Raw genomic sequence first — 13,335 nt, 5'->3', positions numbered from 1 at the left:
GCCAGCTAGGCTAATCCCTGCAACCCTTGGGATTCAAAGAGTTAACGGCTCTGAAGGTTGACTGCCATCTGTTCCTAGTCACGTGGGCAACCCCCAACAGCACAAGGGCCTGCTCCCCAGCAGATGGCACAAAGTTTCACCCCTCCTGTGCCCTGGACTCATTGGCCCATCCCTGGTGGTACCCAAGGAGACAGCCACCAGGGATGGGCCATGGGGTGGGGGTGGAGCACAGGGTGAATACACAACCAAGGATCAGACCTGAGAAATAATCGAGGGAGACAGGGCTGCGAGAGCAGGGCAGGAGGTAAAGAACCAGCCCTGGGAAAAGGGTGTTAGTAATTTAATATCTCATTTCAGGCTGTTCCAAAAACTCTCCTCCTCCAGGGAACCCAAGGCCGAGCTACAAAGCAAACTCCATGGAGCAATAGCCCCCAGCTAGCGAACCTAGAACATTTTCCTTTCCAACCCTCCTGTGCCATTCGGGGTCTCCTCGGGAAGGCGTGCTAGGCTGATCGCTGCTCTTTTGCCCTGTCCCGGACTCACCTGGGACTCGTAAGGAAGGAAGGCTATGTTGATTTCTGTCAGGGTCTTGATGACTTTGGCCGCACGAGATTTCACCAGTTCATTAAACAGGGCATCGGGGCAGGCTGGGAAGAGAAGGAGAACCAGAACATTCAGCAGCAATTTTAAATCCTTGAGTGCCTCATACCCAAAGGCCAAAATCAAGGTCAAAACCAACCACATAGGTATCAAACCCATCCTGAGAAAAGCCCCGATAAATCCAGAGAGGGGTGGCTGGCCTCATTCCAGTGCCCACAAAACACTCTTAAGGCTGGTGCTTATGGTCCCGAGGACCAGCAATACAACTGTCTCCTTGGGGACCCCCAGACCAGTGAGGAACCACGCTCACACTCAGCGGGCGCTGTAGCGTTAATAAGGACTTCTCTAGCACTTTCCTCTCCAGGATCGCAAAGCATTTCATGCACATTGTTCGTGAATTTGGCCTCCCTGCGAAGCGCAAAGAGACCATGGCAAAGAGAATGGCGTACACGCCAGATCAGTAGCATTAGCTCTGTATTGCCGATCAGGTGCAGTGATCTGAGAGGTGTTGTGATTTGCCCATCATTGCACAGGAAGAGCTGGGGAGGGCTCATGCCTAGTTGGCAGCCGGTATCAAGCGGAGTGCTCCAGGGGTCGGTCCTGGGGCCGGTTTTGTTCAATATCTTCATTAATGATCTGGAGGATGGCATGGACTGCACCCGCGGCAAGTCTGCAGATGACACTAAACTGGGAGGAGTGGTAGACATGCTGGAGAGTAGGGCTAGGATACAGAGGGACCTAGACAAATTAGAGGACTGGGCCAAAAGAAACCTGATGAGTTCAACAAGGACAAGTGCAGAGTCCTGCACTTAGGATGGAAGAATCCCATGCACTGATACAGACTAGGGACTGAGTGGCTAAGCAGCAGTTCTGAAGAAAAGGACCTAGGGGTTACAGTGCATGAGAAGCTGGATATGAGTCAACAGTGTGCCCTTGTTGCCAAGAAGGCTAACAACATTTTGGGCTGTATAAGTAGGGGCATTGCCAGCAGATTGAGGGACATGATCATCCTCTTCTATTCGACATTGGTGAGGCCTCATCTAGAGTACTATGTCCAGTTTTGGGCCCCACACTACAAGAAGGATGTGGAAAAATTGGAAAGAGTCCAGCGGAGGGCAACAAAAATGATTAGGGGTCTGGAGCACATGATTTATGAGGAAAGGTTGAGGGAACTGGGATTGTTTAGTCTGCAGAACAGAAGAGTGATGGGGGATTTGACAGCTGCTTTCAACTACCTGAAAGGGGGTTCCAAAGAGGATGGATCCAGGCTGTTCTCAGTGGTGGCAGATGACAGAACAAGGAGTAACGGTCTCAAGCTGCAGTGGGGGAGGTTTAGGTTGGATATTAGGAAAAATGTTTTCACTAGGAGAGTGGTGAAGCAGTGGAATGGGTTACCTAGGGAGGTGTGGAATCTCCATCCTTAGAGGTTTTTAAGGTCAGGCTTGACAAAGCCCTGGCTGGGATGATTTAATTGGGGATTGGCCCTGCTTTGAGCAGGGGGTTGGACTAGGTGACCTCCTGAGGTCCCTTCCAACTCTGATATTCTATGATTCTATTACTGCAGATCCCCTGCCTCTTAGGCCTCTACTTACGCTGCTAGACTATTGTTCTCCCAGTAGAGCCTTGAAGCCCCAGTCGAGATCAGGGCCCTATTGTGGTAGGTGTGGCACAAACACAAAGTGAGAGACAGCCCCTGTGTCAAAGAACTTGCCATCAAAACAGACAAAAGACTGGCGGGGCAGCAATCTCTGCCAGCGAGGGGCTGCGCCTTTCCTTGGGGCCCTGTAAATTATCAAGCTGTCCCTGAGGACCAGAATTTCTCAGAACTGAGCTAAAACCACAGAGCCTTTAATCCTGCCTTGATAGACTCCAGAGAAGGGGAAAGGGTGAGAGGAGAGATGGGAAAGCAGTTACTTGAAGAGGAGAGAGGAAGTGAAATGTCCTTCTCTGCATCCTTGGAATGACCTGTTGGGAGGAGGAATTCCCATTATTTAGGGAATCAGTGCTCTCTCGTAGGCAGCAAATAAAGGAAGTGACCCAAACCCCACTGAAGGAATGGGAATCTTTCCATTGACTTCAGTGGGCTTTGAATCAGCTCTGAAGTGTTGATGCCTTGGGAGGTTGTTCTGTCCTCTCTAGCCAGGGGAGCAGGTGGCTGAGTATACTGCAGATGAGCAGAGGAAGTCTTTTCAACTTTCCAAATTCCAAATTCACTCACCAGACCAATGGAGCACCTTGGTTTGAGACCATTGTATCTAATGCTGTTTGCTCTGGTTGAAATTTCCTAGCTACGAAATTATTCACTGGGTAATAATCTCACATGGTCTCCAAAATCTCCTTTGTAAACTATCTCCTGTCCCCTGCACTAGCTCCAACCTGGGTTCTCTCTGCCTCTGGGGACAACTTCAGCAGCAATCCACTTACCTATGCCCCCGCCAGCTTCTCTCCTAAAACAGTGCAAAGAAATGACACCCAGAGTGACGCATTCTAATCTCCGTGACAGGGTGTAATGTCAGAGTGATGGTATTGACATTAGGGGGGCTGCTCCAGATCTACACCAGTATAACAGAGCAGACTATGACCCACACTGTCCCGTGCAAAAATGCAGCAGTGCCCTTAAGCATGTGGGCCATGAAGCATCATTCTACTACACCAGTTTTACGCAAATGTGACTCCAATGAAGTCAAGGGAGTCCCACCAATGTAATTGTGGGGTAACAGACAGAGAATCAGGATCGTGGGACTTAAATTAATCACTGGCATAATTCCACTGACTTCAGTAGAGTTACATATCTGGAGGGCATTTAGCCCTGAACAGCTAGAAAAGGGCTCTTGGAAGAAATATTCCCTTCCAGAAACCCCTGCCCTGAGAGGGGGTGATCAAGAGCAAGGGGATGAATGCAGGCGCAGGCTGAACATAGGAAAGATTTCCTAACAATAAGGCCTATTTAGAGTGTGCAGTAGTTTCCCGTGGGAACTGGTGAACGCTCCATTGCATGAGTCATTTAGCTTAGACTAGACACCGTCTTTGCACATATATGAGAGAGAAAAACCTTGCACAGGATGGGGGATGAGTTGGATTCATGTACAGGGCTTTCCCCAGCTTTGATTTCTAGGATTTCTTCAAGGCATTTTACAAATCTCAGGCAAAGGTTGCCGCAAATCTCCTACGTGCAAGTCTTGCTTGTTTCCTGCCATGCTCTCGCATCTCCTTTGCATTATGGAAGTCACAGTGTGTCAGGAGCCCAGACTACAAGGCACCAGAGAAATGGAGGCAGTGTACTTACAGTCAGTAAAGAAGACATGGGCAGCCCTGTACTTGGCAGTAGGGGGATCCTTGAAGTCATTGATGAGTGAATGGACAGACTACAGGAGAAAAAGGAAAAAGAAAAGCTGACGTGAGGCTGGACACCACAAATCAGGATTAGCATCATTAGACACTTAACCCAGTTGGTGCATTGGCCGGTCTCAGTAATCACAATGTGTGCCATGCTAGGGAATCATCCACTGGCTCTGACCCATTGGCTTAGGAGACAGATATTTACACCATCTCAATTGTAAATTTCAGTCCAATGCGTTCAGGAGCTGAAGTGCCAAGAAATTCTGGGGCAGCACTAAGATAAATGATCTAGGTTGAGATTAATTCATTCTGACGGCAGTTGTATGGCTAAATCCCCTGGCTGGCTGTGAACATCTCCACCCCAGACCGTGCCACTTTACAACACGAGGGGAGGACAGGACTGCTTCTCTCTCTGAGAGAAGCTCGCACTGCTCCACGCCCTGGCTGGGCACTGCTGTGATAAATTTCACACCGCTGAAGTCCCGCAGCACTGCTGTTAGAAAACTCATGGTGCAAGGTTTCCAGCTGGCCACTGCTAAGAAGTCTAACAGACCTGGGCTGTACCCTGCTTGGTGCAAGCTCACACGACTGGAGGCCTACCAGTGCAAGGTACCTTACTCTGCTGCACTGCTATTACTGAAGCAAAAAGCATAGTACGTTTCAAATAAAGGATTTAACATTTATGTGCGTAATAAGATACAGGAAATTGGATTAGAGGGACAATTGGTGTGATAGGATCAGGAATTTCCCCATGCCCAGTGTTTGTTTTCACCCACTTAGCATGAGCAGAGCTCTGTTACCGTAGGACATGCTTGTAATTTTGCCAGTCGTCTCTTACAAGTGAAAACTATGTTCAAGTACCACAACATTAGCCAGAAAGGCTTCAAAGCCTCCCCTGAATGAGGTTAAACTGACCCACAGCAACTCAGTTGGTACAGCACGATTTTGGTTATAAAATGATCCTTAGAGCTGGATGGAAAAATGCAGATGGAATTATTTCCCATCCCAATCAAAACACTTCACCAAATCATGTTGATTTCATCACATTTTCAGTTTGGGAGAAAAACGGAGTGGGGGAGGGAAGGATTCCAGAAATGTTGAAACGTCTCGTTTTGACATTTTCAGAATGAAACATTTTGGTTTTTCATTACATTCAAAACAACTTTTTGTTTTGGGGCAGGGGGGTTGTTAGTTTGTACTGTACTACGTGTTTGTGTAGAAATGAAATGTTTCAATCAATCCAAAACTACTTTTTTTCTCAGAATTTTCTTTTGCGGAGTGTTGTGATATTTTGGGGCTTTGTTCCAAACTGGAATGGAAAAAAAACAATCAAATCCTGAAATCTTTTGTGAAACTGAATTTCCTTCCTCTGCACAGCTCTAATGATCATTGCTGATGCCTGTAAGTGCCTTCTAGGGCACTGCCATCCATTCTTATCCTGGCACTGACAATGACCCCATTTGGCACAGATGCTACAACCAAACATGATTAGCTTTCACCAGACCCGGTACAAGACACTCCCACGCTGGAGAGTCACCTTATCAGATGGGGTGATGAGGTACACAGCCTCCAAGGTGGGGAGCGGCTCTCGGCGCTTGTTGATGTCTTCCACAACTGCACAAGAAACACAACCAAGACACAGGGGATTGGTCTAACAGGCGACAGGAGAGGGGCTGCCTATTTTCATTGTATATAGCTATATATTGTGTATAGATCTGTATCGCTGTGACCTAGATTCTCTTATCTAATAACTGCCTTTTGGTCATGCCTAATCAACACAGCAAATCCCAATGACAGAAGAGCTGTGGTTCCACCAACCTCTCAACACCCAAATGAAAAGGTTCCCAGCCATTAGCTTGCTCCTACCATGGCCCCAAGGGGAGGATCAAAGGGACAGTAAACTCTAGAGACCATGGTGCTTATTGCTCCATTCTGCAAGACAGCCACTCCCCTTAAAGCGCAACTGTATTGTACAGGAACTGCTCAGCGCATTACAGCTGGGATACTGTAGGGTCTGGGACCTGTCCAGGAGAAGCTTTTTTTTTTCCAAGGGTTGATTTTTTTAGTGATAGCTCTTTCCATCCTATAAATATATTTATTACTATTCCCCCTGAATCATAACACTTGTGAAAGATGCTCTGGAGAGTGGAGTCCTCCGTTCATAGACAAGACTGTGCCAGAGGCAGATGTGCCAGCTTTCCCCAAGGAACCTCATCCTTATCCAGGGAAGGTCACCTGGTTGTGTTGATTGGCCTGCACGTTGTTTGTGTATGTGGTGCTGGGCTTGAGCTGTTCAAGATGGTTCTTCTCGAAGTTGTGGCCAACCACTCTTACAGTGTGGCACCATGCAATGGGGTTAGTCACCAGTTGCTTGAAGCCTGGGTAAGAAATGTTCCTTTTGTGCAAATTTTGTTCAGAGAATCTTTGAAGTGTTTCATCTGCCCTCCACGCAATATAGACTGTAGCCAGATCTTAATTCAGAATATAGAATTTGTTTTGATAGATGGGTCCCAGACATACAGATTACATGACCAGTTCATCTCAGTAGGGTGCAAATCAGATGAGCCTTGATACTGCCCCAACTTACACGTCGGACACCCGGCCCTGCCTCCTGATGCCCAGCAATAGTCATAGGTGTCACAAATGGAAACTGTCAAGCTATTTAATGTGCTGTAGATAACAGGTCCGTGTTTCACATGAGAATATGTTTAAAGTGGACGAGTAGTTGTGCATCAATTCACACATTCTCTCTATCAGCAAGACCACTTCCAGTGGCACGGTAAAGTTCTATATCTGGCTACCAGTCCGCTGAGCCACCTGGTCCCTTGCAAAACAACCTCTTCCATAGACCCTCCTGCACTGCTGAGCTGCAGAAGTTCCTTTTCCCACGTGAGCTACCCCAATCCTTCCAACCCCCTGTGATTAAATGACCCTCAGCACCAGTAGAAGCCCAGACCCTCAGCACCGGCAGAAGCCCAGGGGAAATCAGGATCTGGATCTTTAGTGATAAAATCCAATTTTTTTTGTGTTAAAAATAAAATAATGAGGCAGGAAATAGTGCTAGCCCAAACCTCTGAAGAACCATTGAAGTTTCAGGGCCTGGTGCCATTTGAACAAATGTTGGACCACAACCTGCTGTTCTTGGGGGCAGACCCTCAGCTGTTGTAGGTTGTCATAGCTCCATTGACCTCAATAGAACGGTGGCAATGCACATCAGCTGAGGATTTATAAGGACCAATATATATTGCAGCTGGCAACTGCTATCTGGTTCCAATTCTCCTCCCCTTTATGCTGGTGTAAATCTGGAGTTGCATGCTGATGGAGTCACTGTGGTACAAGAGGAGAATCAGGCCCTGTAAGCAAAGGTAGGACAAGTAGCAATGGGCTTAATCTGCAGCAAGAGAGATTTAGGTTAGATATTAGGAAAACCTTTCTAACGATAATGGTAGTTATGCTCAGGAACAGGCTTTCAAGAGAGGTTGTAGAATTCCCATCACTGGAGGTTTTTAAGAACAGACTGGACAAACACCTGGCAGGAACGGTCTAGATTTACTAGATCCTGCCTCAGCATAGAAGGCCGGACTAGATGACTTCTCAAGGTTTCTTCCAGCCCTACATTTCTATGACTCTGTCAAGATCAAAATAAGCCATGGTCAGACGTTACAACATATCAGAAAGGATCTCCTTGAAACGACTTTTTCCACCCTGAAAACAAACTAACTCCTCAATCTGGAGCTTCTCACTCCACATCCCACAGGAAGTCTGGTGGATCTATCAGTATACCTTGAAGATCATAACTTACTCGGTCCTTTTGGGGGCAAAATTTCCATTAGCCTCAATAGGCCCAGTAAGGACTATTAGATTTGTTTCCATTGCCTTCCTGCCTAGAAGCATCTGCTTGAGGTCAGAGCCTCTTTGTGCTAGGTGCTGTACATGCATACGATGAAGGGGCAGGCTTGGCAGCAACTAGCTTCCAATCTGTGCTGTTCAGAATGTACTGACCTTTCTCTGGTCACTATTCTGGGGGCATTCCCATAACAGGATCTTTGTTTGCCTGGGAGTCCCACTTGCTCCTACAGCTTCTTGCCATCACCCACACTCAGTTCTGGTTCTGCTTTCACTTGCCCTGGTGTAAAGCAGGAGCAACCCAGACTGAAGTCAGTGGAGTTACCCCTGGTGTAAACTTGCTGGGAGAGGAAAATCAGGCCCTAGATCCAATTTTTGTCATGTTGCAATAGGGCTGTGTGTTGGGGCAAATGCCATGAAAACCAGCATCCTTTGGTCAAATGCCAGTCACTTGAATGGCTCCATATCTGTGTTTTACATTTTTTTTCTGCTGGCTTTTTCAATTTCGCCGAGAGCTATTTATGGGGCTGAAATAAAACGATGTCAGGTCTCAGGTTTCCAGCAACCAGGAACTGAAATAACACCAAGAGACAAGCTCCTCGTGCTATCCCAGCCAGGTGAGTCATTCAGAGAAGTGGGTGAAAAATCTCACCACAAACAATGAGACTTTGACATACAACCGAGTGGGTTACCACGGAATACTGCACCTCCCGGTGGGAATGACGGCAATACAGCCATGCAAATATCCTTAGTAACAATAGCTCAGTGGAAGAGAGACTCACAATCCGTTTGCCTCCTGAGTTTAAGGGGTCACACTGGCATAGTCTGCCCAGTGTATCTATCCAGGGGCATAGTGGCCACCTGGGGAAGAAATGAAGCTCGAAACTCACTAGCTGTATAGGAACATTTTCAGTGTGCCGGGGGCTAAGAGAGATACGTGAGATCCTGGTGAGGCCCAGTGGCAAAGCCCTGTCCAGGACAGATGAGCAGACTGAAGCACTGCAGCTGATTCAGAATAAAATGGGGGCAATGGGTGGAGTGAGATAAGCTGCCATGGGAAGATGCTGGTCTCCCAACTCCTCCTGATCACCTGTCTCCCAGTGCCAGCCAGAGCAGAATGGGAGTGTCAGGGGCCATGGAACTCACTTGTTATCCCCTCCGTCATGATGTCGGTCATCTTACAGCAGGAAGAGAGCATGCGCATGCTGAGCTGATCCACCACCAGCACCTGGAGCGGGAGAGACACCGAGTGAGCAGGCAGCACAGCGACTGAGTCCGGGGGGATCAGGCATCAGGTTGCACCTGCTATAATTCGGCACTTCTGACAGTAAAGTGACCCTGACTTGGCCCAGCATAGCAAAGGGGCCCACACGCAGGCCTCTGCCATACCGCTCTGCCAGTGTATCTCAGTGCCGCCACACAGCACACCCAGCTTTCCCTAGAGCTAAACTCACACTGGGCTCTGGGTTGCCACAGAACTCTGCCAATGTCCTACTGCAACGCCCTGCAGCACCTGCTGCTAGTCCTGTCCTTCGTTTGGCAAACGGGCCAGGAGAGGTGTCATTCTTTTCCTCAGCCATTTTCTTTTGGCCTCCCCATCCTTGTATGGCAAACTGACTGCAGTGCAGCCCCATAGCCACCGCTGGAAGGAGGGATGCACGGAGCCAGAGCAGGATCCCCAGGAGGGCTGGTGCTACACGTTACTCATCATGTTTGGCAATTTTAGCATCCCTCTAGCTGCCTCATTGCCCTCCACTGGGTCAGCAACTCCCAGGCTACTTCCAACCCCACCCCTTCCTCCATATTCCTGCCTGCCCCCTTCCAACTCTCTCTGTCGCCCCCCACTCACCTTCCACTCGCCCTTCTTCTTCACCTTCCTGATGACATCATGCATGATCTCTGCAAAAGGGGCAGAAAAGATGGATGTTAGTTCACACCAGCTTTCTGAGGGTCCTGGGCACTGAGCCCTTTACTCCCCTAGCTTCATCCTCCTTGGCCGCAAGAGTGCCAGGCTGATCAATACTCTGCTTGCATGCAGGGAATAATAACAACAACACCCAGCTTTTTCATCTACAGAGCTCAAAGCACTTCACAGAAGAGGTCAGTACCATTATCCCCATTTTACAGGTGGGGAAACAGAGGCATGGAAGTGGATTTGTCCCAGGTCATCCAGCAGGCTAGTATCAGAGTTGGGAATAGAATCCAGGTCTCCTGAGTTCCACTCCAGTGCTGTATTCAGTGCATGATACTGCCTCTAAAGTGCTCCCCACCCAGAGGTGATGTCTAAGGGTATGGCATTTGCTTGTCAGTGAGTGGATCCGTGTGAATGACAAGCGGAAGGGCCGGAAGAAGGAGTGAATTCCCTACTGAAGACTTTCTTACACCGTCTGAGCTACCACCACTTCTGAACCAGGCTGTGACCTCTAACTGCTGTGCCTGGGATCAGTCACATGGTAAGAGCTGGCTCATGGCCATTCCAGAGGCAGCTGCAGCAGGGCCATTTGAGCACTCTGGGCATCTGCATCCATCCTGCTCAAGGGGCCAATGAGCAGCACTTGATTTGTGCTCCTTTCCTGAGGACAGCACTAGTGTCATTTATTTTGAAATTGTGGGAACACAAAGAATCTGCTGTGGGACATGCCAAGTCAGCAGAACAAGCAGTCTGACCGAGACAGGAGGAGAGAGAGGAAAGGGAGACGGGATTATTGTAATAGAAAGACACCACTGCTCCCCAGCCCCCACCCCATTCAAAGAGCAGCTATGCAGTCTCAGGCAGAGCAAGGCAGAGAAAGATCATCCCATTTCATGGAGGATTTTGAAATTGCAAAATTGGGTTTTGTTCTGATTTGGACCGAAACAAAAAAGTTTGAAATTCTCCCATAAAGGAAATGGAGCCCCAGAGCTGTGGATGTTGGAGATGCTCAGCTACAAGGTAGTCCACTACGCCACAGAGCCCTGTTCTCCCTGACTTTGAGGTCATCCGACTGATGGGCCTTGCGGTCGCTGCCAACCAATGGAAAGACGCCCATTGACTTCAGTGGGCTTTGGAGCAGGTCCCAAGTGAGGCTGGGTATTCCAGAGCCCTCAGAAAGCTCATAGCCCAGTTCATAGTGACATCAGGAGGGCAACCGAAGTTATCCTGGTGTCAGTCCTGAGGGGGTGGTGTCCCTGTCAGATACCCCAAATCTGCTCTGACCACCCAAAAGAACTCACTTAAACACAGTAAAATCTGGTAACAGCAGTAGCCAAAAGGGCTGCTAAAATTCTGCCATTGTGGGAAGTGGTTGCTCAGCAAAGAGGGCTCTTCCAGGGACTGAGATTTAACAGGCCTCAAGGGCAGGTGGCCAGATCAGAGTTTCCACACTCCAATATTCTTCAGGCACTGGATTTCCCTCGTCCTCTTTTCACTTTTAAACCAAGCAGACAGGAGTCGAACTCATCTTTCTGCAGCTGAGGCCTGCTCTGTGCAAATATTCGAGTAGCAAAAGCCTCCAAGTAGGGCACTGCTCAACCGGCCCGCTAGACTGGAGCTTTCTAATCCAACGCACGAAGAAAACAACAAAGGATTTAGAGCCCCTTTTAGAAACAAGAACCAAGCAGCTTGACCCATTCCCTTATAATCCTTGGCAATCGCATTTCACCTCCCATTTAGGTCTGTCTTATGCAACCAGAGGCGACAACATCACACGGTCCCTCACACGCCCGGCTCACTCCACTTTCACCGTTGGAGCATCTTGGCTCCCACTAGTCCAAGCTCTAAGGCTAAGGAGAGTCTGCAGCAACGGACCTTCCCATCCCGTCCCATCTATCTCCATCCGTCCCCAGGTTGCTCTGGGTTCTACCTTAGCCCCAAGGCCTGACTTGCCTTTGCACGCCTGTTACGGTCATACAGAGAGAGTGTGAGCGGCTGATGATGAAGGCGACAATTTTGTCACAGAGGTCAGGGAAGTCACAGAATCCATGACTTCCAGAGACCTCTGTGACATCAATCCGCGGCCGCTGGGAACTGCAGGGTCCCCCCGCTGCCCGGGGCAGCGGGGAGCTGTGGGGTAGCCCCACCACCTGAGCAGCGGAGCCCCTGAGCTCCAAGCTGCTGCAGGGGGGTACCCCAGAGTTCCCCGCTGCCGCAGGCTGATAAAGTCACAGACAGGTCATGGGCTTCCATGAATTTTTCTTTATCACCCGCGACCTTAATGATGATTGAGAGGGACGTGCTCTAGCGGGAGCATGAAGGCTGGGGACAGAGAGGAATTGTTTAGGGTGTTCCGAGGGGCGATAACTTTACACACAAGTTTGGGCTGAGGGAATATGTGCCACCGGTGAGTCCTCTTGGGCTTTAGCCTCTCCCCCAATGGAAGAGTTGGAAGCGAGTCAGTTGAGGCTGGACAAGACACAGTGAGAGAACCATCCTTGAGAACAGACTAAATAACCTTGTCCAGCTTAGGTGTCTGTGGGACTCCTCTCCAGTCCATTCCACTTCAGCCTGCCCTCTGCCTGGGCAGTTTTCTGACCTGCTGTAGCAACACGCCCTCTTTGTGCCTCCCCCGCTTTCCAAAAAGTATGTTAGATCCACCTTCCAGCCACCACCCTCCTGCTGCTGTTTCACCTTTCACAGCTGGTTAATCTCAAGGGTTTGTGGGGGGTAACATTTTAACCCTCCCCAAACCTCTTGGCTACTGGGGCTGAGAATCAGCCTTTCCAATCACTTGGCTCGGGGGGTTGTTCTCATGCCCTGTGCTAAGTGGCTTTCTTCTTGGCCATGGGCTTGGATTTCTGTCCCACTTTGTCCAGACTACCTCATTTTAGTAATGGCTGTACGGCCCCACTCTGACTTTTAGATGCTAGAGTCCCTGCTCCCTGCCTCTTCTCTTCATCCTCTCCCTCCTTTCCCCTTGCTGCTGGCAGTTTCTCAAATGGGACTCTGCTGAAGCTGCACTTCACTCCAAACCCTCTTCACTTCTGACCCAAGGCCAAGCACGAAATGTTTCAACCCAAATCATTGTATTTCAAGAAAATTATGCCTGGAAGCAAAGGAGGGGGGTTGAGTAGAAAGGCTCTCTCCAGTTCTTAGCAATGCCCCCGTAAAAGCTAGGCCCTACCAACATCAGCAAGGAAAGAACATGGCACCAAAAGCACCAGCCACTACCACTTGGGCTAAAGAATTATCCCTTCAGGAAGCAGCAGATCTTATCCTCCATGTGGACCAGTGATGGAAAGGAAGTTACACCACAGTCAGCTAGTATGTTAGTAGGAACCAGAACACCTGCTATCCTAAAAACTCCCTTTCCCCCACAGCTCCCTCAGTACAATCAGTTCCTCCCAGGACTCTGATGCACACTGAGCTGTACAACTAAACCAGAGCGAAAAGAAAGTACAGCTAAATTGCAACATTGGCGGAAAGGCAGCATAAGCCTCATGGTTTGTCATTTTCCTCTCTCTGTCCTTTCCTTCCCAGAGGGTTTTGCTAACCCATGCAATCTCAAAGATATGACTGGGAAAACAAAGAACTCAGCACCCTGTGATGTTTTTCATGTAAAGCATTTAAAAAAA

At 48.9% G+C, this 13,335-nt stretch overlaps 1 protein-coding gene across 2 annotated transcripts in view; it reads right to left on the bottom strand.

Moving 5' to 3' along the window:
* The window catches only part of STXBP1 (syntaxin binding protein 1), a 63,915-nt gene that overhangs the window by 28,891 nt on the left and 21,689 nt on the right, over window positions 1-13,335 (bottom strand). For both annotated transcript variants that reach the window (XM_030535836.1, XM_030535835.1), the window contains exons 2-6: window positions 9,635-9,684; window positions 8,932-9,013; window positions 5,477-5,553; window positions 3,887-3,965; window positions 544-647 (exon numbers count right to left, since the gene is read on the bottom strand). In XM_030535836.1, coding sequence (XP_030391696.1) covers window positions 544-647; window positions 3,887-3,965; window positions 5,477-5,553; window positions 8,932-9,013; window positions 9,635-9,684 — 392 coding nt within the window. The remainder of the gene's footprint in view (window positions 1-543; window positions 648-3,886; window positions 3,966-5,476; window positions 5,554-8,931; window positions 9,014-9,634; window positions 9,685-13,335) is intronic.

The sequence above is a fragment of the Gopherus evgoodei genome, chromosome 16 (genome assembly GCF_007399415.2).
Source record: "Gopherus evgoodei ecotype Sinaloan lineage chromosome 16, rGopEvg1_v1.p, whole genome shotgun sequence".
In the NCBI taxonomy this organism is placed as follows: Eukaryota; Metazoa; Chordata; order Testudines; family Testudinidae; genus Gopherus; species Gopherus evgoodei.
This window is presented reverse-complemented; position numbering and strand designations above follow the sequence as displayed.